Source organism: Coregonus clupeaformis, chromosome 18 (genome assembly GCF_020615455.1).
Source record: "Coregonus clupeaformis isolate EN_2021a chromosome 18, ASM2061545v1, whole genome shotgun sequence".
NCBI classification, from domain to species: Eukaryota; Metazoa; Chordata; class Actinopteri; order Salmoniformes; family Salmonidae; genus Coregonus; species Coregonus clupeaformis.
In genome coordinates this window covers 18,513,235-18,537,837 of record NC_059209.1, presented here as the reverse complement: position 1 = coordinate 18,537,837, position 24,603 = coordinate 18,513,235, and the positions used below count along the sequence as shown (strand labels likewise).

At 42.6% G+C, this 24,603-nt stretch overlaps 2 protein-coding genes across 5 annotated transcripts; one reads left to right on the top strand and one right to left on the bottom strand.

Annotated features, from left to right (window-relative positions):
* LOC121551930 (zinc finger protein 462) lies at positions 1-14,507 on the bottom strand. 3 transcript variants are annotated; one of them, XM_041864613.2, is made up of 11 exons: positions 14,423-14,507; positions 10,658-10,725; positions 4,712-10,452; positions 4,280-4,560; positions 3,966-4,084; positions 3,270-3,422; positions 2,759-2,999; positions 2,334-2,470; positions 1,903-2,129; positions 622-1,534; positions 1-511 (listed from the first exon to the last, which is right to left on the bottom strand). In XM_041864613.2, exons 2-11 carry the CDS (start codon positions 10,665-10,667, stop codon positions 336-338), a joined length of 7,998 nt encoding a protein of 2,665 aa, XP_041720547.2. In that variant the 5' UTR covers positions 10,668-10,725; positions 14,423-14,507; the 3' UTR covers positions 1-335. The 3 variants fall into 3 exon arrangements, with proteins under 3 accessions (XP_041720547.2, XP_041720545.2, XP_041720548.2); XM_041864611.2 differs by lacking the exon at positions 14,423-14,507 and adding an exon at positions 13,666-13,924; XM_041864614.2 differs by lacking the exon at positions 14,423-14,507 and adding an exon at positions 13,666-13,924 and having other exon boundaries at positions 1-487.
* coq2 (coenzyme Q2 4-hydroxybenzoate polyprenyltransferase) lies at positions 14,223-24,428 on the top strand. 2 transcript variants are annotated; one of them, XM_041864615.2, is made up of 8 exons: positions 14,223-14,319; positions 15,735-16,122; positions 17,521-17,687; positions 20,084-20,205; positions 20,376-20,461; positions 23,420-23,553; positions 23,725-23,913; positions 24,137-24,428. In XM_041864615.2, exons 2-8 carry the CDS (start codon positions 15,786-15,788, stop codon positions 24,278-24,280), a joined length of 1,179 nt encoding a protein of 392 aa, XP_041720549.1. In that variant the 5' UTR covers positions 14,223-14,319; positions 15,735-15,785; the 3' UTR covers positions 24,281-24,428. The 2 variants fall into 2 exon arrangements, with proteins under 2 accessions (XP_041720549.1, XP_041720550.1); XM_041864616.2 differs by lacking the exon at positions 14,223-14,319 and adding an exon at positions 14,475-14,560.
* The last annotated feature ends 175 nt before the right edge of the window (positions 24,429-24,603 follow it).

Sequence of the window (24,603 nt, the reverse complement as noted above, 5' to 3'; positions counted from 1 at the left end):
TTCTAGGATAGTCATTTATTACAAAAATGTTAAAAGACAACAGGATGAAAATATTAAGAAAACATCAAAACAACTAAGTCATTGGAAATGTGAACTGCTGTCATTCTGGGATCATAATATACAAGGATGACAGACTTTTTGTCCTCTATGACAATAGCTGCAGTGTCTCCTCAGTCAAGACTAGTTACAGGTGGAAACCGTATGCAACAGTTTGCAACCAGTGACAATAATTTCAATTGAAATTCACATAATCTCCTTGCTGTTAAAATCAGCATTTCTAAGCAGCAACACCCTCCATGTCAGTACATCCTTATCAGTTGCACCGACACACAGAGTTACCAGCCATGGCGCATCACATGTCGTTCCAGGTCAGTGCTGTTCATGAGAGTTCGGCCACAGAGCTCGCATGAAAGTGCATTTTCATTTCTGGTCGATGGAATTATCCTCAGGGTAGTGGAGGCATCTATACTCAGGGTAGTGGAGGCATCTATACTCAGGGTAGTGGAGGCATAGAATAGGAATGGTAATAGAATACGTAGCAGAGTTAAACACCTAACATGGAACCAGAAACAGTTTGATCAATTGGATGTCAATAGTTTCATCATGTCAAAATGTACATACCTTTTGGTGCAGTTGTGTTGTCATTTTCCTCCATCTCATGATCTTGCTTCTCTTCACTCATGGGGTTGTCTTCTACAGGCCCTTGCTCCTGTTTTGTATTGCACTCAGGTTTCAGACTGTCATTCTTCACCTCCTCCTCATGTTCCTGTTTCTCACTATGATTACTGTGTGTTTCCTCTTTGCCCTCTTCATTTTCAAGCACTGGCATCTCATGACAGTCCATAAATTGTTCCTCTACCATCTCCATGTCCTCATTCTCGAACTTCTCATGGCATTCCTCATATTGTTCCTCCTTGTTCTCCTCATAACTAAAATCATGGCTCTCATGGAATTCACTGTTTTGGGCAGTGTTCTCTGATACCTCATTATCTCCATCTTTGTTCACCTCATCTTGTTGCCCTTGGTTCTCCTCACAGTCCATGGATTTTTCTTCTACGTTCCCTTTGTTCTCATGTCCTTGAAATTCATAATTTTGTTTGGCAATGTTCTCCCCATTTTCCTCCAACACTTTTTCCTCAATGGTATCCCCTTCTTTAAGCCCATGCGTTTCTTCATGTCTTTTGTTAGTTTCTTCCTGGTCTTTCTCTTCTTTGTTTCCTAGCTTCTCTATGTTCTCCCCCTCCAGCACCTGCCGCTTCTCACTATGTCTGTTGTTAGTTTCTTCCTGGTCTTTGTTTCCTAGCTTCTCTATGTTCTCCCCCTCCAGCACCTGCCGCTTCTCACTATGTCTGTTAGTTTCTTCCTGGTCTTTATTTCCTAGCTTGTCAGTGTTCTCCCCCTCTTCCTCCAGCCCTTGTTTCTCACTATGTCTATTTGTTTCTTCCTTGTGTTCTTCCTCATTCCTTCCTCTGCCCAGTCTGGTCGCCAGTTCCTCCAGATGGACCTGTCCCACCAGCTCATGGTTCCTCACGACCTACAAGAGAGAACACCACAAGTCAGAAGACATATTTACATCAGATATAGAAGGAAAAATGACTCAACGGAGAAGACTTGACTGTAGAAAAGACTTTCAGAATTAACATTAGCAAAACAATGTGTAAGAATACTACTAGTTGTGACCTTTGATGGGCTATTTGTCAACAGAACCACTGTCCATGTGTAGAGACACAAGCTCATCCAGAAACAACCCTGATCACCAAGGCACTGTGTCGCTCTGATGGGAGTGCAGGTGTAAGCAGTATGACAGAAATTCCACCTAGTCTTTCAGAGGAAAAGGTGGATACACAACCATATTGCTTGCACCTATGCAGTCCTCTCAGATCCTAAGGGTAGAACACTAACCTGGTGCTTATCGCATAGGTGTGCCTCCAACTCGCTCAGCTGTGTGAAGTCAAAGTAGCACAGTCGGCATTTGTAAGGCTTGATATCGTCGTGCTTAATAAGCATGTGCAGATGCAGCTTCTCGTCACTGGAACTGGTGAAGGTGCACTTGTGGCAGCGGAACACAAGGCCCTGGAGATATCGCGATAGCTTTGGACGACGCACCTCTATCGGGGCCACCGGCTCCTCTGTTTGGGAAAAAAATGTAATAAACCAGGAACAGCAGCATAAAGTCTGGTAAGATACTGATAAGTATCTGACAGAATAAATGGTTGACAGCCACATTAAGTGTCTAGTTACATTAAGTGTCTAGTGAGTGTCATGGATGTATAAAGCATACTTTTGTATAGTCATAAAGGCATATATTGTATTAATACTACAAGAACACCTACCACGATGGAGGATGATGTGGTCGATCATGCAGTTTTTGTTTTTGGTGTGGTAAAGACAGAGAGGGCAGCGTAGGTCCTTAGGAGCTTCTGTTGCGCTACTGGCATGTGCCGTCTCTATGTGTATATCCAACTTCTTCCTAATGTAAGCATTCAGAGAACAAAAATGTACACTAATTTGGCAATACAGCATATTGAGGCTTAATAGATGGAAAGAATTATGACCAAGAAGTGATGTACATAATTTAAAGAGGGAGTTAATTTAGCAACCCTTGTTGTCACAGGTGCTACTTGTTCAATCACTTCAATTAGTTTTTATATTATTTAGATATCCATAGCAGGAATGTGTATACAAAGCACCAACTATGACACAGCAAAGGCAAACATTGGCATTTGAGAAGATTCTACCACTGAAAATAATATATTACCTGAAGCCTGTGAAAAATGAGCAGTCCTTGCACCTCACAAGCCTTTTCCCATTGTGACGATTTATGTAGTGCCGGCGCATACTCTTGATGTATGTTGAGGTGTAGATACAAAACTCACAGACGAATAAGCCATCTTGAGTGGTCGCGGTGGCCTGTTGGGCTGGATGTCTGGAGGCCTGAGCCACCTGCCTGTAGTGGTCGAGCTGCCGCTGGACATCTGGGGGCTCCAAGTACACTGATTCTGTAAGGGAAAGTACACTGGATATTAGTACCACATTACATTGTTACTCAACAGATGCCTTCTCTGATTTAAAGAAAGGTAGGGGAGGTGTGCTAATGACAAAATACTCTTGCGGGGTCAATATGCAAGACGTTATGAGTTTTTCAAAAATATAGATTTTCTTGTCTGTATGCTGCACAACACATTTGATCATTTATAGGAAAGGTTCTAATCTAATCATGAAGTTTAATCATTACAATTCAAACAATGAATGTAAAGGGGAGCACTTGCTTTCAGTGAGGTCTGTTTCCTCAGAATCATCAGACATGTGATTGCTTTCCTGACGTTCTGGCAGGTTAGGGGCCTTTTCATTGGCCCTCAGGGTGTGTTCCTTGTCCTGGCTACCGGTCACGGAGGAAGGGAGGTTCTTGGATGGATACTCAGCTACTCCAGCAAGACAGATTCAAAAAGGAAACAGGTTTTAAATGTTTTCTACGGCTTTTGCTATTTCAAATGACATTTTATACAGTATCAAATTCTGTCAAATTAACATAGATTTTTTTAAAATATATATTTAAAATGTGGTGACATGACAAATCAAATGTTATTGGTCACATACACATATTTTGCAGATGTTATTGCGGGTGTAGCGAAATGCTCCCTAGCTCCAACAGTGCAGCAGTATCTAACAATACATAGCAATACACAAATCTAAAAGTAAAATAATGGAATTAAGAAATATATAAATATTAGGACGAGCAATGTCGGAGTGGCATTGACTAAATACAGTAGAATAGAATACAGTATATACATATGAGATGAGTAAAGCAGTATGTAAACATTATTAAAGTGACTAGTGTTCCATTATTAAAGTGGCCAGTGATTCCATGTCTATGTATATAGGGCAGCAGCCTCTAAGGTGCAGGGTTGAGTAGCTGGGTGGTAGCCAGCTAGTGACAGTGTGCTATATTAGTAAGGTTGCCTCACCGCCATGTACTTTGAGCAGGTGGTTCTTCAAGAGGCTCAAGATGGTAGTTCTGTACCGACAGAGCCCACAGTGGAAGGGTTTGATGGTCCCAGGTCGAAGTCTAATATGGCGGTCAAACCTGAAGAGATTTGCAGACAAGCAGTCATTTCACAAATTGATTTATTCAGATGGTTAAGTAAATCTTTATGGTTTATATACAAACAAGAAATAATGTTGTATTGTGGTACCTAAGAAGGTAACATTACAAGATAAAATAAATCACATACTATCAATACTCTCCTCTGATGTAAATGTTAATATACAATCCTCTTACATCTGCTTGTGTTGATGAGGTACGTTGTCCAGCCGTTTGAGCACTGCCGTAGCTGCATGGCTCCGCCCCTGTGAGCGTAAACCTTTCAAAGACATGAACGTTTGCCCGCAGTGCTTGCGCTCCTCTCCTGCTGACCCCCCGTCTGGTTCTGTTGTCGACGGGACAGGGGAAGGGGACACCAGTGGACCCATCCCTGTTGCAACAGATTCCACCTTTGTCACAATCCAATGACTGTTCGATTCCTCTGTCATCAGAACATCGGGCAGTTCTTGTCTTTCATGCTGAAAGACAAATAAATTATTAAGGTTGAGAATCACATAGGCTACATATGGGAAAACACAGATGTATTTTTCCAATGTTGTACAGTACTACCATCTGTCAAACAATCACAAGCCCATAGGTTTGCACTTTACTGCATTATGTGCCACTTACCGTAACAGACTTGGTCTTTAGTGGCGGCTCACTAAGGTGTTGTTTACTCTTCTGTCCATCTTCCAGCTTCTGAAACTCCTCATTATGATGGTCGAGGTGGGAGCCAAGGTCTGCACTGCCCTGGATTTGGAGGTTACAGTATCCACATCTGTAGACCTCTGTGCCATTCTCTGAAGTCTTTGAAAGTATAGTGAAGTCCTGTTTGAAATCTTCGTTGTGGAAATTGGTGTAGTGTATACTTAGCAGGAGATTTGAGTTGAAGAATAATTTCACACATTTCTTGCATTTAACTGGACACAATGCACTGCCTTTCTCACATTGTGGATCAAATAATTTGCAGACAGGTTTCTGTTGCCGGTGACGATTTCTGGGCTTGGGGGGAGAGTGCATTGTGTTATTCGGGTTGAGTTCGCTAGATTTGTGCATGCTGTGAGAGACTCCTGGATGGCAAATCACATAATGGGAAACCATGCCTTTTTCATTAAGACATTGGAAAAAACAGCGAGAACAGTTTATCTTCTCACCAGGTGATCTGGTTTCCTGACTCAAAGAAGCCTTATGGTCTGGTGAGTTTAGAGGAATGCGGTGAGGTCTGAATGCTGGAACGAAGTGGTTGTTGAAAGCAGCATTGCCATGTTGCCTCCTATAGTGGGCTGCAAGGTACTTACAAATCAAAGTTGTATACGAGCACAGTGCACACTTGTAGGAAAACTCTTTGTCCTCAATTGGAGCCACTGTACTGTGGTTAATGCGAAGATGGCGGGCAAGACCCTTTTTAGTGGTGCAAAAGTACTTGCAAAGGTGGCACTTGAATATGATGGATTTCCTATTTTTTAAAATGGCAATTGAGGTCTGGGAGCCTCTGTATTTGGAGAGCAGTTGTTTTTTAATGGCAGCGGATTGTTTCAAGGCCGGTTTGAACATATTGAAGGCAGATCGTTTGTGATCCATCTCATAGTGAGCTTTCAACTTCTTGAATTTTGCATGGATGACTGGACACATATTGCACCGGAAGCCTGCCAATCCCACCCTCTTACCCGATCGGACTTTCACACATTCATCTGGGTCACTGAAGTGTACAATTTCTTGTTCAAGTCTCTCAGTTCTGGCTTTGATGGCTGGATGCCTCATCTGGCAGTGAGTTAGAACACCATGAGGGCGAGAGTTCACATACGGACAGATTGAACACTTGAATATCAGAGTCCCATCATCTGTACTAGGTTCAGGTTCCTTTTCATAAGTTGATGTATCATATTCCGGATGTTTCTTTCCACAATGAGTTAACATACCATGGAGGGTGTTGAACTCTCCGGAACAGACAGGGCACCTACATCGCTGGCTTGGCTTTGAGGTTTCATGAACATCAAGCTGTTCATGGACCTTCATATCATATTCTGGATGTTTCTTTCCACAATGAGTAAACATACCATGGCGGGTGTTGAACTCTCCTGAACAGACAGGGCACCTATATGTCTCGCTTGACCTCGAGGTTTCATGAACATCAAGCTGTTCATGGACCACTGGTTCTTGGGTCTGCCTACTACTAATGACATCTAACACAGACCCATCTTCCTTGACAGACCATGGATGAACTACACGGTAGTGGCTGCTGATACCCCCCACTGAAGTAGCCTTAAAGGAACACGCTCGGCATGGATAGACTTTTGTGTCACCTTCCACGGACTGAAATGATGGGGAGGTCTTCGGAACTTCCCCAAACCTGAGGGTAATATTTTCATGTTTAACATTGCGCTCTGGGTTAGGCTTAGTTTTTTTAGATCGAGAAGTCTTAGGGCCGGCATGTAACCTCAGGATGATGGACTCAAGTCCAGTATTTCTATCTGGATGACGTTGCCGGTAGTGCCGGAGAAGTCCCTTCGCTTCAGTGTGTGAACAAACACACCACTCGCAGTGATAACCTGCTTGTAAATGGCCATCTTGGTAAGCCCAACGTATAATTGTTGTGATTGGGGCTTTCTCTTGGTGGTTATTCCTCAGATGCCTTTTCAAAATATATATATGGGGAGTTATATAAGAGCATTTGCGGCACTTTAAGGACCTGAGCGGAGCAGCTTTCTGCGTGCGAGATTGTGAGGCTTTCATGGAGGACTTGTTAGGTTGTTGGGTTATTGATTTTTTATTTGAGCTGCGAACAATGGCAGTATACCGGACAACTTGATCCGCAGTTGCTGGCAGATCACTATGTCTTAATTTCTGATGATTCAAAACCCCCCTAACTGTGGGATTGTCATAGTCACAATGCTGGCAGTAAAACAACTTCCCCTCTTCTTCTTGGGATGAGTTAAGGGAGTCTTCTCGTACTGGCTGGGATTTTCCCATTTTGCCCATAACCGTAGCAGTATATTCAAGGATTTGCTTAGCAGTTAGTGTCATATCAAGGTGTCTTTTCCTTTGATGATTCAAAACCCCAATCACTGTTGTATTGCTATAGTTGCAAAACTGACAGAAAAACATGTCTTCAACCTCGTCCTTCAAAAGAGGATGAGACAAGATAGGAGGAGAGTTGGGTGAGTGGACTGCTTTTGATTGAGATTGTTTGGTTTGCCCTTGAACCACAACAGTATGCCTTAAGATCTGCGCAGCGTTTGTTTCGAGATCACCATGCATTTTATTTTGATGATTCAAAATCTCCCTTACTGTAGAATTGCTATAATCACAATATTGGCAGAAGAACTTCTCTAATTCTTCTTGGAAAACATCAGATGTTAAGAAGAATGAGTTAGGTGATTTGCCAGTTTGGGCCAAAATCATAGCAGCAGTATATTCAAGGATTTGTTTATGAGTTGCCTTAAGATCAGGATGTCTTTTCCTTTGATGATCCATAACCCCACTCATGGTTGAATTGCTATAGTTGCAAAGCTGACAGAATAACACAGCCTCTTCCGTCACAAGAGGAAGAGATAAGATGCGAGAAGAGTTAGTTGAGTTGACTCTTTTAGACTCTGTTGATGTTTTCGTTAGCCCTCGAACCTCAGCAGTATGCCTGAAGATGTCATCAGGAGTTGTTTCGAGTTGACCGTGTCTTCTCTTCTGATGATTAAAAATTCCTCTCATTGAGGGATCTCCATAGTTGCAAAACTGGCAGAAAAACAAGTCAGCTACCTCATTCTCAACAGTGGATTTGAAAGAGGAGTTAGAGGAGTCAAATTCAGTAAACTGAGGCTTTTCACATTGACCATGAACCTCAGCAGTATGCTTGATGACATTATCATCAGTCACCTTGAGATGACTGTGTGAGGACTTCTGATGATTCAAACCACCTCTCACATTGGGGCTGCTACAAATCACAGCAGTATGTTTAATGATCCTTTCAGCAGTTGACTTACGAGTCCTGTGTCTTAACTTCTGATGATTCATAATGCCTCTCACTGTGGGGTTGCAATAGTCACAAAACTGGCAGAAATATGGACTCTCAACATCTGCCTGCGAAACATCGGATATGGGAGGGAATGTGTTAGAAGACTTCACTTCTGGAAGTTTGAATGGCTTTAAAATGTCTTCCTGGGCAACATAATTTTGGAGGGGAGTGCTAGGTGAGACTATTCCTATGCCCTGTGACGTTTTGCTTTGACTACGAACCTCAGCAGTATGGAGGTGTATCTGCTCAACAGAAGCCTTGAGATCACGGTGTCTTGACCTTTGGTGATTCAACACCCCCCTCACTGTGAGGTTGCCATAGTTGCAATGCTGGCAGAAAAACATGTTCTCTGCATCTTCCTGTGCAACATCGGGTCTGGAGAGGGAAATGTTGGTGGACTTAACTTCTGGGAGTTTGAATGGCTCCAAAACCATCTTTTGAGGAGGCACCTGTGTTTCGTCCTTAGGTTTCCTAGAAGTGGCAAGAGATGCTTGTTTTATGCTGTTAATTGTCAATTTTGCCTTCGGGTGTTTTTTTTGGTAGTGGACAAGCATGACATCCACTGACTTATTGCTGTATACACAATATTTGCAGTGATACAGTTCCTCATCCACTCCCATGGAAGCAGAACATGCTTTTGGGGATGTAGGGGTGATATTAACAGTTTCTTTACATGGGGTCAGAGACCTCTCAGGAGAGACAACCTCTGCATTCTTTAGACTGGAGGTTTGCCCTAAATGTTGCGATTTAGAGGGTTCATTTTCAGAGGGCTTGGTAGTAAAATTGCAGTACATTAAGGGATTGCTCATTTTCAGTTTTGGATGCTTGTTTTTGTAATGAGGTTTCAAGTATTTGCCATTAGAAATGGTGAATGGGCAGGCAAAGCACTTGTACACCAAATCAAGCTGATCTGATCGCATCATGAACACATTTGGAGCTTCTGGGTGATGATCCTTATAGTGCTTCTTAAGGTCATCAAGGGCGGCAAAATCAACAGGACACTCCAAGCAACGGAAGGTGGCAGTCCAATCATCTGGATTCATGATGTACTGAGAGTCATATCTGATGTAAGGGTGCATTCTCTGGTAATGGGTGCTCACACTGCGAGATGACTTGTGACTGTAGTCACAGTGTTTGCAACGATAAAGTATTTTTGGGATGTCCCTGCTTTCTCCATTTGCCAACTGATCATGCTCATCCATTTCATTTCCTGAGGCATCTAGTTCAGTTCTCCAGGCATTCCCGTCCTCTTCATCCTCGCTAACCTCAAAGGTGAAAGCAGTGCCCCCTGATACCTTGCTTTGGATGACTGTACTTTCAGGGCTTGTTTTGATATTTTTCTTAGCAGGACTTAAAGGGGTGTCATCACGCGTCCTCTTCCTGGTGGTTTTAGCTAATGGCTCTGTCAGTGAGATTCCATTATACGATTCAGGTTTGAGATTCCGCTGTTCTGTCACCGTTCTGTCCAGCAGACTTGACCCCATGCTGTAAAAAAGGTAACTGTGCTTACTTCGCTGGTGAGTGTGAAGATCTTCCAACCAAGTCGCAGAGAAGTTGCAGAGCGAGCAGCAGTGAGAGCCCTTCTGTACACTTTCTGTATGAAATCTCTCTTCAGTTACTTTAGAGACACCTTTACCATTGTCTTGGTCATAGATAAGGAAAGGCGCATCTGACATGAGGTTCACATGATGCGCACGTGATGGCCTTGGGAGGTTGGACGCATTCAGTTTCAAGGAATTTAAAGATGACCCACGCGCTGAACTTCCAGATACGACTCTGAATTTAGAACAATTTCCTGAGGATCCCACTTGAGTTCGCAGGTTCTTCAACAATAAGCTAGAGCTATGAATGTTTATGGTTTTTAAGGTAGACTTGGAATTCACTCTCCCCACGTTCCCTTGTTTGCGTTGGAGTACTGACACATTTTTGTGGTCCTTCTTACCTGGCAGTGACACTTTGTCATTGAGAAGCTTGCCCCTCAAATACTGTTTCTGTGTTAAGGTCCCACCCTTACCAGGACCCCTTACCGGCACCTTGTGATACGTTCGTTCATGTTTGATAATAACTGTCCAACTGGAAGACGTAAACACACAATGACGGCAAGAGAAAACTTCCTCTGAACTGTTGTAGAGAGTGCTTCTGTGAGGTGGTGTGGAACTCTCTGAGGGAGTAGAACTCCCTTCACTTTGTGAAGGATCCACATCAACGCCATGCACCTTCTTCATGTGTTCAAGGAGGAAATATTTTGATTTGAAGAGGAGGACACAATGGTTACACTGGAATGACTGACTTGGAGACATGGATTGTTGAGAGGTTGGTTGACCGTGGGTCATTTGGTCAGACTTGTCGAGGCTCCCGGAATCTGTGGGAGTATAAAATATCTTAATAATGAATGAAAATACTATACAACTGCAGAATAATAATGTGTATCATCAGATACTAATGACGAAATGTGCCATGCACCTAAGCATTACCAGACCAACTAAGCAGCTTAAAAAAACAGGTGATAAAGTTCACCATTCTCCTGTTTACAACTTATATTATGGTATAAGAAAAACAAGTCATACCTTCCTCCATCTCTCCTGGCTCTGTGGATTCTTGATCCCAGAACTTCACTGACAAAAAGGAGAGAAACCTGTTGGGCAGCATAATAATTTAATGACAGTAACCAGGTTTCCATACAACCATTTTTAAATGAATTATGCGAGAAATGGTGGTGGAAACGCCATTATGCGCAAATACTGATATAATAACCATCATATTGAAGTAAACTTGGAGTCACGTGATGATATGTTGTGTGGTCCTCCCACTACGACTCGGGAAAGCATGCAGTTTATTAGACTACAGATGAAATAAGTTATGATGAAATTGCACAATAATGAGCTTAATGGTCCTTTCCAATAAATATTGAGGGTCTTATTCTGGTGAGATGACGATAGATGCTTGGCTGCTGTTTGACAAATAAAAAGAATCTCGCTCTCATCTATAATAATCTCATGTACAGTATATTCGGAATGTATTCACACCCCTTGACCTTTTACACATTTTGTTACATTACAGCCTTATTCTAAAATGGATTAACTTGTTTTTTCCCCCTCAAATCTACACACAATACCAAAGCAAAAACAGTTTTTTTGAAATGTTGGCAAATTTATTAAAAATAACGGAAATATCACATTTACATAAGTATTCAGACCCTTTACGCAGTACTTTGTTGAAGCACCTTTGGCAGCGTTTACAGCCTCAAGTCTTTTTGGGTATCACGCTACAAGCTTGGCACACCTGTATTTGGGGAGTTTCTCCCATTCTTCTCTGCAGATCCTCTCAAGCTCTATCAGGTTGGATGGGGAGCGTCGCTGCACAGCTATTTTCAGGTCTCTCCAGAGATGTTCAATCGAGTTCAAGTCCGGGCTCTGGCTGGGCCACACAAGGACATTCAGAGACTTGTCCCGACTCCTATGTTGTCTTGGCTGTGTGCTTAGGGTCGTTGTCCTGTTGGAAGGTGAACCTTCGCCCCAGTCTGAGGTCCTGAGCGCTCTGGAGCAGGTTTTCATCAAGGATCTCTCTGTACTTTGCTTAATTAATCTTTCCCTCGATCCTGACTAATCTCCCAGTCCCTGCAGCTGAAAAACATCCCCATAGCATGATGTTGCCACCATCATGCTTCACCGTAGGGATGGTGCCAGGTTTCCTCCAGACGTGACGCTTGGCATTCAGGCCAAAGAGTTCAATCTTGGTTTCATCAGACCAGAGAATTCTGTTTCTCATGGTCTGAGAGTCCTTTAGTTGCCTTTTGGCAAACTCCAAACACGCTGTCATGTGCCTTTTACTGAGGAGTGGCTTTTGTCTGGCCACTCTACCATAAAGGCCTGATTGGTGGAGTACTGCAAAGATGGTTGTCGTTCTGGAAGGTTCTCCCATCTCCACAGAGGAACTCTGGAGCTCTGTCAGAGTGACCATCGGGTTCTTGGTCACCTCCCTGACTAAGGCCCTTCTCCCCCGATTGCTCAGTTTGCCGGGCGGCCAGCTCTAGGAAGAGTGCTGTTGGAGAGGTGCATCACTGCAGCCCTCGACCAACGTTCAATCAAATAAATTATCTAACATAAATCATGTAGCAGATATATGATAGGGTAGAAAGAGTATGTGGCCTTTTCTGTAGCCTACAGGCTGGAGATAAAATGTATGACAATGTAATGAGACGGGCACTTTTTACATCATTCAGATTTCTCTGATCAAATAGCCTAACCTAAATGGTGCCCAATCAAATAAAAAATGTGTTGTAATGTTAACAAACAACATATCCTAAAAGCAGGACAGTTCAAAGTAAAATGGACACTATGGAATGGACAATCACAGCTGTTGTTCAGGAGTTTCACCCCATTGTCATAATCAGTGGTTTCAAGTTTGTCAAGTCTGTCAATTTTTGACAAGCTGATCATAGTGAAAAATAAAATACTTCTTGCATTTCCTGCTGTGTAAACATATTGCAAATAGACTCATGATAACTCCTGATAAAGATGGGTAGCTGATATTCAGAGCTTAAATAGCCAAATTGATTACATTTACATTTTAGTCATTTAGCAGACGCTCTTATCCAGAGCGACTTACAGTTAGTGAGTGCAAACAATTTTTCATACTGGCCCCCCGTGGGAAACGAACCCACAACCCTGGCGTTGCAAGCGCCATGCTCTACCAACAGGAATCAGGACTAATAAAGCCAATGCAACAGCCTGCTTTACAAATGGTGGGCCTAGCACATGGATGGGCATTCATAAAATTCTATTGTAGGCTGATGTGGTTGGCTACACCCCAGTAAGAACGAGCAGACGTCTTTTTTTTGTGTGTGTTTTACAAACGTTAGGCTTACCACATAGATGGGCATTCATAAAATTACATTTCAGGCAACACTGCAGACTACACCTCAGGAAGCACGGGCCGATGCCTTTTGGACTTCTTTTTTTTGGTGCAGTCCGGACTGGCCTTGATTTCCACATCCACGGACATTGGTTTTTCGTCCGGTCCAAATCTGAACCAAATTCAAATTTTGTCTGGTCTGGACCAGCCTTGATTTGGCCCTAACATAGACATCTATAAATTATGTATTTTCAACTTATATTCAAACCAAAAATGAGCCTGATTTCAACATCAGGAAAATACGGATTTTTCAACGTCTTGGAAAATATGTATACTAGCCTTTAAAGTCCTCCAGAAGATAGTGGATCCGTCAAGACAGGTATATAGCGACCACTAGCGGCTGGCTGGATAACAACATACTGCAAACTCCGATAACTCACTGCAGAGATTGACCAAACATCACGTGCTGCATTTGTTACTAGAATCAAACTTGTGAACAAAATTAAAATGATCCGACGATCTGTTTGGCCTCTCAATCAAGTTCACACCATTTTCGTCCCAGCTCTAGGTCACTTGTCGAACAAGAATTAACAAGGGGCGTGGAATCTGAACCCCTCTATTTGATCCACCTTAGAAATCTAAAATGTTTTAGCTACAATGCAAACAGTTACAAAACGTGGAATAATTTACCAAGACGGAATAGATTGAATAGCCTACTTACACGTTTCTACCGAGAAAATGGTCGCCTCAGACAATGTTTTGAGTCCTCAATGTGCTAGCTAGCTTCGTAGATGTTCGTCGCCATTTTTTTCCCGCTCCTACAACAACCTCATGTGTCTTCTTACGTCTGCGGACCAAGCTACGCTGGTGACCAGAAGCTAGATACTACAAAGAACTCTGCAGTCAAGCAAGAAACGGGGTGGCGGTGCAATGCAAAAAAATCTGCCAATTACCGCTAAAGCCCATCCCTTACTGTCTCTGATGGGCCCTCGTGCATACTGATTTATTTTGAAAGAAAGTCAACTGAACATACACTGTACCTATAAATTGTAACCACTTTAACTAAGACTTGCATGTGAGTGTCATCTTTCGTATTTTCCTAAATAAAGTTCAATTTAGAAACGTAGACATCCTAAAATCTACTAGCGACGAATTTATTAGTTTCCACTTGGCTTTCATAAGTGTCAACCACGAATCTGAAAAAATATGATCATAAAACAATTAGCTGTGCCAGAATTGGTGTTGTTTTGATATCCCACGTGGAATATCGTCCCACAAGCGGAACATCAACCGACCGTGCGATTGTTTCTGGCGGAACATTTAACATGTCATACCAAACATTCCGCGAGAAAGAACAGGAAGTCATTTTAGCAAGGTAAGTTTGCATATTTTGTAAAAATATGACAGTTCAGTGAAAAATATAAAATGTAACACATATCGTCCTACAATCTCCAATAATATAGCAAGTGAACTCTAACCTGAATCCATAGATTATTTAGACGAGGCGGCCGATAGTGGAGATCCAGCGCACATGCACTAGGCTTGATGTGCATTCCCGGCGGTCGTGTCCCCCGTGGACCTGCTTATACATACAGAGTCCTATTTAGGCTGAAAAGGTAACATGTTCCTCTAACTAGCTTTAATGGCGAGAAGGCGGGAAAAAGCGTCGAAAGTATGCGTATTTTATTAAACACCATTTTCCTATTTTCGGACAATTTATGATGTTGCACATTGCGTTCAGCCAAGGGTGTGCAACATCCTAAATTGTCCGAAAATTGGTGGCGATAGTGCAGATCCAGAGCCCACTATAGGCTGCCTAGGCTATAGATTATTAAGACTCATTGATTCACGGCAGGACATACATTGTGAATTGCACATGTAACAAAACACTTGGCTAGCTAACGTTAGCTAGCTACTTAGTGTGGCATTGCCTGCTTGCGGTTTATTATGAATTCACTAGATAGCTCATGCTATCTGTCTGATAACTGTTAGGAACAGTAGCTATTAACAATATCGCATAGTCAGACAATTACTCTGGTCTAGCTGGCTGATAGGCGCTATTAGAGATAGGTACTGTTTGGAGTAGCACAGATAATTTTCGACCAACCTTAACTTGTCGATACTTCCTCAATTCCCGACTTGGAAGACAACTAATGTCTTCTAAATGTCCATGTTTAGTTGCAGGGGGTTCGTTGGAATTGAGAAAATACTCCAGAATTTCCGACCAACATTAACTTGTCGATACTACCTCAATTCCCGACTTGGAAGACAACCAATGTCTTCTAAACGTCCATGTCTAGTTGCAGGGGGTTCGTTTGAATTTAGAGAATGCTCCATTATTAAATTAAATCCATTGTTTGCTCTATGAAGTAATCCAACAATGTATACGCTGCCATCTTGTCTATTTTAAATCTCTCATTGATTGAGACCGGTGGGTGTCCACCCAAGTGCTGCATGTCATGACACTCGCCTGTCTTGATCAATGAGAGAAGATTTGAAATTGACAAAATGGTGGCATACACAATGTTGGATTACTTAATGGAGCCTGTTACAATCTGCTAGCTACATGTTAGCTAAACTCAAATAGTGGATTATCTTTGTCTTTCCACAGTCTGTGATGGTGTGTGTCAGTCATGGAAAGCCATTCAGCTATGGCACAAAATAAAACACTAGTCTGTAAAGGCAAAGAGTGCAACCCTATTGTGTGTGGTCTGTCCTTCGTGACAAAGGACATCATTTGTATATGAATGACAACGTGTCATGTTCCCCTCATGTTTCCCCTCACTCCAGATGTGACAAGTGTCAGTGAGGATAATGTGCGTTTGACTGCAGAGAGAGGAGATGATGCTCCCTGCCAGATTCACTTCTCAGGTCATTCTGAGCACCTGGAGGAGGCTTCACCATGGAACCTGCTACTCCAACCTCCCTAGCCTCTCCAGCAAATACCTGAACAAGCAGAGGAAATCCATGGTCTCTACCCACCACCCAGAAAATAGTGTTTTTAAACGAGTCTTCCACAGCCCGCGAGCATGGTTGTTACATCCACCAACCAGACTGGAAGCCACCACCACGCCCTGTGGGAAAAGACTGTTCAGCCTGTCAGCGGCTGGGATTGTAAACTCTGCCCCAGCGCCCGTGCAACCCTACCTCAGATTAATGAGACTTGACAAACCAATCGGTTAGTAGCTTTAATGTTGATTTAGGATTTGAATGTTCTATTATGTGGTAGGTGGATAACTGATCGTATTATAATTTTGTCTGTTTAATGGTAGCCCTTTACACTCGTACCCGTATACGGGTTGAAAATGGCTAGATTTGGGCACTAATAAACACCTAAATTGGAACGTAGTGGCTCTACAGTAACATGCTATACATGACGTAAGAGCTCTGACTCTGCGCTTTACAGCGCTGTATGGATTTTGACTGACAGCCGTTCTGAACTTGAGCACCACGCACAACAAGAAGTTGTGTATTTTGAAAGATGAGATGTTGAGGATTATAATAAATACCGCTTTGATGTCATACAAGCAAGCCAAACACCCGTGAGTCCAAATGTGCACTTCACATTTCCAATCATAAAACTCATCATATACAGTGTCAACGTTTATGATCACTATGTTTGATGTACAGTTACAAGATGACATGGCGTCATAACCTGAGTTGTTCTGAACAGAATGAGCCTGTGTTTGTTTATTGTGAAAACAATTTGTCGCAGCATACACACCTAAATGCACTCATGACACACCAAATTTACAATCCGTTTTTCTGAATTGCCTTGTGAAAGCCTAACACTGTAAGATCATATTTTTTTACTTCACTTAGTCATGTTGGCAATAGAACAACCTTTCAAATCATGCCCACCTAACCCAGATTGTGGTTTTTAATGGACCGTTTTTGGATTGCGTAAACAACAACAGTAATTGAGTGATTTCAGGGTTGTTTTCCAAACAAACAACTACAAGTGTGCTTTCTCTAGTTCCTCAACGGCACAGCTAGTAGAGCTCCAAAAAGTACCTTATAGTTGAAGACTCTTCTTTGAGTCATAAAAGTGCATTGAAATAGCTTAGGAACTGCACACGTTGGAGAGGTGTGTGCCCACTTGGAGACATAAGTTAGTCCTCTCACTCAAACCCTTGTCATTTTTTTGTCTTATGTTGCCCCTACCCCACATTTTCCAGGAATTGTCTTATCATGTTACTGAATGTATCCAGAGTATTTTCAGATTTCGTTATCAACAAATACGGCAAAGTACAGTAAATGTAAAATGCACATAAAAACAACAGTGTAATGTTTGGATTCAGTCTTGTGTCAGGTGAACTCTTGTGTACTCACCTTTTGGTCTAATAATTTTCCCATTATCTCAAAACTGTTCCCTTTCATTTGCTACCGTGGTTATGCAAATGATTTTCATAGTTCTTCTGTAAGAAACATTTCAATTTAGCCCTATTCATATAGGCCAATTCCCATGAATGTGATGGGTTAAGATGTGTATGTATGAGGTGTCTGAGACGCCATCAGTTGTTCTTTATTCAATGTTTTGAAACATTGATCTGATTGCCTGTTCTTTGTGATATAGGAACATGGTTGTTGTACCTGCCTTGCACTTGGAGCATCGGCCTGGCTGCAGACCCAGGCTGCCTCCCACATCTGGGCATGCTCACGTTATTCGGCACTGGGGCCCTGCTGATGAGAGGGGCTGGCTGCACCATCAATGACATGTGGGACAAGGACTTTGACAAGAAGGTGATCCACTAGTTATCACTTTTTCATAGTATAGGCATACTCATCCCTTTTGTTAAAGGCCTACTCCAGTCTCCTTTTCACCTCATTTACCTCTCTGGTATGCAATCTGGTTTCCGCTCAGGTTATGGATGTGTCACTGCAACCTTAAAGGTCCTAAATGATGTCACCATTGCCCTTGAATCTAAGAAATGTTGTGCTGCTATTTTTATTGACTTGGCCAAAGGTTTTGATATGGTAGACCATTCCATTCTTGTGGGCCGGCTAAGGAGTATTGGTGTCTCTGAGGGGTCTTTGGCCTGGTTTGCTAACTACCTCTCTCAAAGAGTGCAGTGTATAAAGTCAGAACATCTGCTGTCTCAGCCACTGCCTGTCACCAAGGGAGTACCCCAAGTCTCGATCCTAGGCCCCACGCTCTTCTCAATTTACACCAACATAGCTCAGGCAGTAGGAAGCTCTCTCATCCATTTATATGCAGATTATACAGTCTTATACTCAGCTGGCCCCTCCCTGGATTTTGTGTTAAACGCTCTACAACAAAGCTTTCTTAGTGTCCAACAAGCTTTCTCTGCCCTTAACCTTGCTCTGAACACCTCCAAAACAAAGGTAATGTGGTTTGGTAAGAAGAATGCCCCTCTCCCCACCGGTGTGATTACTACCTCTGAGGGTGTAGAGGTAGTCACCTCATACAAGTACTTGGGAGTATGGCTAGACGGTACACTGTCCTTCTCTCAGCACATATCAAAGCTGCAGGCTAAGGTTAAATCTAGACTTGGTTTCCTCTATCGTAATCGCTCCTCTTTCACCCCAGCTGCCAAACTAACCCTGATTCAGATGACCATCCTATCCATGCTAGATTATGGAGATGTAATTTATAGATCGGCAGGTAATGGTGCTCTCGAACGGCTAGATGTTCTTTACCATTCGGCCATCAGATTTGCCACAAATGCTCCTTATAGGACACATCACTGCACTCTATACTCCTCTGTAAACTGGTAATCTCTGTATACCCGTCGCAAGACCCACTGGTTGATGCTTATTTATAAAACCGTCTTAGGCCTCACTCCCCCCTATCTGAGATACCTACTGCAGCCCTCATCCTCCACATACAACTCCCGTTCTGCCAGTCACATTCTGTTAAAGGTCCCCAAAGCACACAAATCCCTGGGTCGCTCCTCTTTTCAGTTTGCTGCAGCTAGCGACTGGAACAAGCTGCAAAAAACACTCAAACTGGACAGTTTTATCGCAATCTCTTCATTCAAAGACTCAATCATAGACACTCTTACTGACAGTTGTGGCTGCTTCGCGTGCACTACGACAGCATCGCAGTGCTAGCTGTGCCACTAGAGATCCTGGTTCGAATCCAGGCTCTGTCGTAGCCGGCCACGACCGGGAGACCCATGGGGCGGCGCACAATTGGCCCAGCGTCGTCCAGGGTAGGGGAGGGAATGGCCGGCAGGGATGTAGCTCAGTTGGTAGAGCATGGCGTTTGCAACGCCAGGGTTGTGGGTTCGATTCCCACGGGGGGCCAGTTAAAAGAAAATATGCACTCACTAACTGTAAGTCGCTCTGGATAAGAGCGTCTGCTAAATGACTAAAAATGTAAATGTAAATTGTTGTCTCTACCTTCTTGCCTTTGTGCTGTTGTCTGTGCCCAATAATATTTGTACCATGTTTTGTGCTACTACCATGTTGTGCTGCTGCCATGTTGTGTTGCTACCATGTTGTTGTCATGTTGTGTTGCTACCTTGCTGTGTTGTCGTGTGTTGCTGCCATGCTATGCTGTTGTCTTAGGTCTCTCTTTATGTAGTGTTGTGGTGTCTCTCTTGTCATGATGTGTGTTTTGTCCTATATTTTTATTTTTAATCCCAGCCCCTGTCCCGGCAGGAGGCCTTTTACATTTGGTAGGCCGTCATTGTAAATAAGAATTTGTTCTTAACTGACTTGCCTAGTTAAATAAAGGTTAAATAAATACAATAAAATAAAATGAACACCCGATTTACTTAACAAAAAGGCACATCTCAATAGGTGGTCCAGGGTGTCTCATGACATCGCACAAGTGCTTTTGTTCCTCAAGCAAGGGAGGAGGCTGATGAAATCAGCAGGGCACCATCAGACTAACTACTACTTGAATTTTGCTCAAAACATACTTTTTTTTGTCCTTTAGTGTGTGTACTTTTGATTTGGGATATCGTTTTTCAACAGGAAAAGTTTTTAAAAATCCCTGGAGGGTGTCTTTAAATCACACTTGTCACATAGTTTATGACCAAAAGCAATTAATCTTTACTCAAAGCAGCACCAAATGGAACAAACTGACATGGAAATTATACAATCATAGGACTTAATTGAAAGGCTTTCGACTGTATTCATGTTTTTGCCTCATCTTTTTTTTTTTGCAGGTTGCCAGGACAGCTACTCGGCCAATTGCTGCAGGGGAGATCTCTCAGATGCAGGCCCTAGTCTTCTTGGGAGGTCAGCTTTCTCTGGCACTGGGGGTCCTGCTTTGCCTCAATTATTACAGGTACATTCCCCATTCAAACCAAAGAACATATTAGCCAGCTGTGAAATACTTTTCTAAAATTAGATTAAGGCTAGATTGTGAAAGTGCACATAATTGTGACCGGAGCGCTGTCTTGTCCAAGAGCAGACCACTTGGACAGATGTGATGACATTTGACTTTCCCATTCACAGTATAGCTCTTGGAGCTGCTTCCCTATCTCTGGTAGTCACATATCCACTAATGAAGAGGATCACCTACTGGCCACAGCTTGTATTGGGTATGTCTATGTAAATACTTTTTAATCTGCATTGTTTCAATTGTCACAAATAATAGCTACCCCTTTGCAATAGAGAGTTAGAGAAGTAATTACCCTTGCATGAGCCAGAATGGCTCATAGGGCGATCTGGACAAAAATCCATATCGCGATAAATGTACCCATTTTTTACGATAACAATGAATCAGCGATTTAAATTACAATAAAATATTTTGGGGGAGGTGGTAGAGCTAGGCGTTCTGGACAACAGTCGTATTAAATGTAACTATTTTGCTCGATAACAACCAATACAATGATAAATAAATGTTTTGATGGACTGTTACTTTACATTAGCAGCAGGGCTCTAGACACAAAAATAATCTGTGCCAAGTAAAACAACAGAGATGGTAGCCTATGATAAAACAAGTAAGTTGTTTCATCTAACATATCCAGGAAATGCATGATTGATATTTTGATGTGCCACCTGGCAAAATAGGATCCAGAATGATCAGATTTATTTTAGGCTCTTCAGAGAATATGCCAACATCTTTGTGCATATTGTCCGGGGCTATATTATTCACCACCTAAGGAAGTGGGAACTCAAAACACTTAGCTAGATTGCTAAATGTGATATGGTTGCTAGATAGCCATGTAGGCTAATCGATTAATCTATCAGTAAATGTAATGTCCTACAAAACTTTCCAGCGCTAGGCCTAGGCTACTTGATGTAGGCCTACTCATTGCAAATGGCGCTACCTATTCGTTGCAAAACCATACTAACTACATCCTACTCCGGTTGTAAAGTGGTGCCATGAATTCAATATTAAGAGGTGAGAAATACATGATATACTAACAGAAAGCTGTGACTCTCCTCTCTGTAACTAGAACAACAGTAGTTGTATTTTTCCCGCAATAGCATTTTGCGCAATGGTCATATGCTTGTGCTTCTCAGAATGCATCTCTCCCTCCTCCATGCGCACAGTGTGGAGAGGGAGTGAGAGTCAGCAGTTGCTAGTGAAACAGGGACAGGCAGATACTTTCATAGCAGGAATCAATATAATGCATAGGCTATTACTGTAGACCGAATAATGGTTTTAAATCAATCTACAGGAACGTTATGTGGCAAAATGCTTTGGTAAGAGGAAATGTCAGTAATTTTCGGTTTATCGTCACACCTCTAAGCAGGAGCCTGTTTCCTGTTTCTGTAGCGTGAGGCAGCTTGATGTATAAGTACACCCCCTGGACAGGACTTTAGTTTGCCGCAGGGCCTTACCCCCAATCTGGCTCCTTAATGCTGAGTGCCAAGCAGAGACTCATCGGGTCCCATTTTTACAGTCTTTGATATTACTCGGCCAGGGATCGAACTCCCAACCTTCCGATCTCAGGGCGCACACTAACCACAAGGCCACTGAGTTGGTCTTTGCGATAGAGCTGCCATATACAGTGCATTCGGAAAGTATTCAGACCACTTGACTTTTTCCACATTTTGTTACGTTACAGCCTTACCCTAAAATGGATTAAAGAGGGGGGGAAATCCTCATCAATCTACACACAATACCCCATAATGACGAAGCGAAAACAGGTTTTTAGATTGTTTTGCAAATTTATTAAGAATAAAAAACAGAAATACCTTAATTACATATCTATTCAGAAACTTTGCTATGAGACTCGAAATTGAGCTCAGGTGTATCCTGTTTCCATTGATCATTCTTGAGATGTTTTTACAACTTGGAGTCCACCTGTGGTAAATTCAATTGATTGGACATTATTTGAAAAGGCACACACCTGTTTATATAAGGTCCCACAGTTGACAGCGCATGTCAGAGCAAAAATCAAGCCATGAGGTCGAAGGAATTGTCCCTAGAGCTCCGAGACAGGATTGTGTCGAGGCACAGTCTGGGCAAAGGGTACCAAATCATTTCTGCAACATTGAAGATCCCCAAGAACACAGTGGCCTCCATCATTCTTAAATGGAAGAAGTTTGGAACCACCAACACTCTTCCTAGAGCTGGCCGCCTGGCCAAACTGAGCAATCGGGGGAGAAGGGCCTTGGTCAGGGAGGCGACCAAGAACCCGATGGTCACTCTGACAGAGTTCCTCTGTGGAGATGGGAGAAACTTCCAGAAGGACAACCAACTCTGCAGCACTCCACCAATCAGGGCTTTATGGTAGAGTGGCCAGATGGAAGCCACTCCTCAGTAAAAGGCACATGCGTGCCAAAAGGCACCTAAAGGACTCTCAGACCATGAGAAACAAGATTCTCTGGCCTGATTAAACCATGATTGAACTCTTTGGCCTGAATGCCAAGCGTCACATCTGGAGGAAACCTGGCACCATCCCTACGGTGAAGCATGGTGGTGGCAGCACCACACTGTGGGGATGTTTTTCAGCGGCAGGGACTAGGAGACTAGTCAGGATCGAGGGAAAGATGAACAGAGCAAAGTACAGAGAGATCCTTGATGAAAATCTGCTCCAGAGTGCTCAGAACCTCAGACTGGGGCAAAGGTTCATCTTCCAACAGGACAACGACCCTAAGCACACAGCCAAGACAACGCGGGAGTGGCTTTGGGACAAGTCTCTGAATGTCCTTGAGTGGACCAGCCAGAGCCCGGATTTGAACCCGATCAAACATCTCTGGAGAGACCTGAAAATAGCTGTGCAGCGACACTCCCCATCCTACCTGACAGAGCTTGAGAGGATATGTAGAGAAGAATGGGAGAAACTCCCCAAATACAGGTTTGCCAAGCTTGGAGCCTCATACCCAAGAATACTTGAGGCTGTAATCATTGCCAAAGGTGATTCAACAAAGTACTGAGTAAAGGGTCTGAGTACTTATGTAAATGTGATATTTCCTGTGGGTTTTTTATGATAAATTAGCTATAAAAAATATGTCTGTAACGTAACAAAATTTGGAAAAAATCAAGGGGTCTGAATACTTTCTGAATACTCTGTAAACAAAATAAAACGCTTGTTTCTCCTCAGGACTGACCTTCAATTGGGGAGCACTGCTTGGATGGTCAGCGGTCATGGGCTCCTGTGAGTGGTCGGTGTGCCTACCTCTGTATTTCTCAGGAGTGATGTGGACATTAATTTATGACACCATCTATGCCCATCAGGTATTAAGTGTACACGTGCTATGACTGTCATGTTGTGGCAATTTAAGGTTGCTGTTGCAAATGTTGGTGCTTCCTCAGTTCATGCTGTTTGTTGGAGAATATTCTAGATTGTTCTGTGAATGACGACTCTGTTTATAATGTGTGCATTACATTCCTTCCTATTGTCACCAGGACAAAGATGACGACATCAGGGTAGGGGTCAAGTCTACAGCATTGAGGTTCCAGGAGCAGACCAAGCCGTGGCTCAGTGGGTTCATGGTGGCCATGATGTCAGGGCTGATTGTGGCTGGGGTCAATGCAGAACAGACTCTGCCTTACTACGCAACACTGTCCACCGTGGCTATTCACCTCACACATCAGGTGGGGGTATATTTGATATACTCTGTGCTAACATTTCAGTTTGAGATGATTAAATAATGATTTAGCCTTGGTTATGCAGAGAAATATAATTATATGTGGTTATGTTAATGTTTTACACAGAACCCTCAACTGTGAATCATTCCACAATACTCAAGACAATACATCCCAACAACTATTTTCAATGTATGTGACTGATTGTGATGCTTTTCTCTTTATCGGGTAGATTTACACATTGGACATCAACAAACCAGAGGACTGCTGGAAGAAATTTGTTTCAAACAGAAACCTTGGACTACTCCTGTTCTTAGGAATAGTCTGTGGAAACTTGTGGAAAGAAAGAAGAGACACTTTATTGCAAAATGATTAACTAGATGTACAAAGAACTTCTCAGAACACAAGACTTACATTGTAGTGTGCAGAGGACATTCTAGTTATATAGTAGTACACAACCCATTATTTTGTAAGTCTTGACCGTATTGGGTGTTGTCTCTAAATAAAGCTCATGTTAAGCTCTGGCTTCTATGAAAATCTATGTCAAGAACAGCTAATCAACCCTATAATTCTAACAGCCCTAAAAAAAGATGCAACAGCCTTACAATTATTATGCAATCATTCAATTTCTACAAATCTACACTGACCCTCAGCTGGTAGATGCATTCAACAAGGTATACTGTTGTGTAAATATGATAA

Excerpts from the sequence above, each read along its gene's own strand:
- LOC121551930 (XM_041864613.2), bottom strand. Across the intron at positions 3,423-3,965 it reads CCTGCTCAAAGTACATGGCG|CTGAGTATCCATCCAAGAAC; the intron begins GTGAGGCAACCT and ends TTGCTGGAGTAG. Across the intron at positions 1,535-1,902 it reads ACCTATGCGATAAGCACCAG|GTCGTGAGGAACCATGAGCT; the intron begins GTTAGTGTTCTA and ends TCTCTCTTGTAG.
- coq2 (XM_041864615.2), top strand. The coding sequence starts at position 15,786 with ATGATGCTCCCTGCCAGATTCACTTCTCAGGTCATTCTGAGCACCTGG. Across the intron at positions 16,123-17,520 it reads GAGACTTGACAAACCAATCG|GAACATGGTTGTTGTACCTG; the intron begins GTTAGTAGCTTT and ends TTTGTGATATAG. Across the intron at positions 23,554-23,724 it reads ACACCATCTATGCCCATCAG|GACAAAGATGACGACATCAG; the intron begins GTATTAAGTGTA and ends TATTGTCACCAG.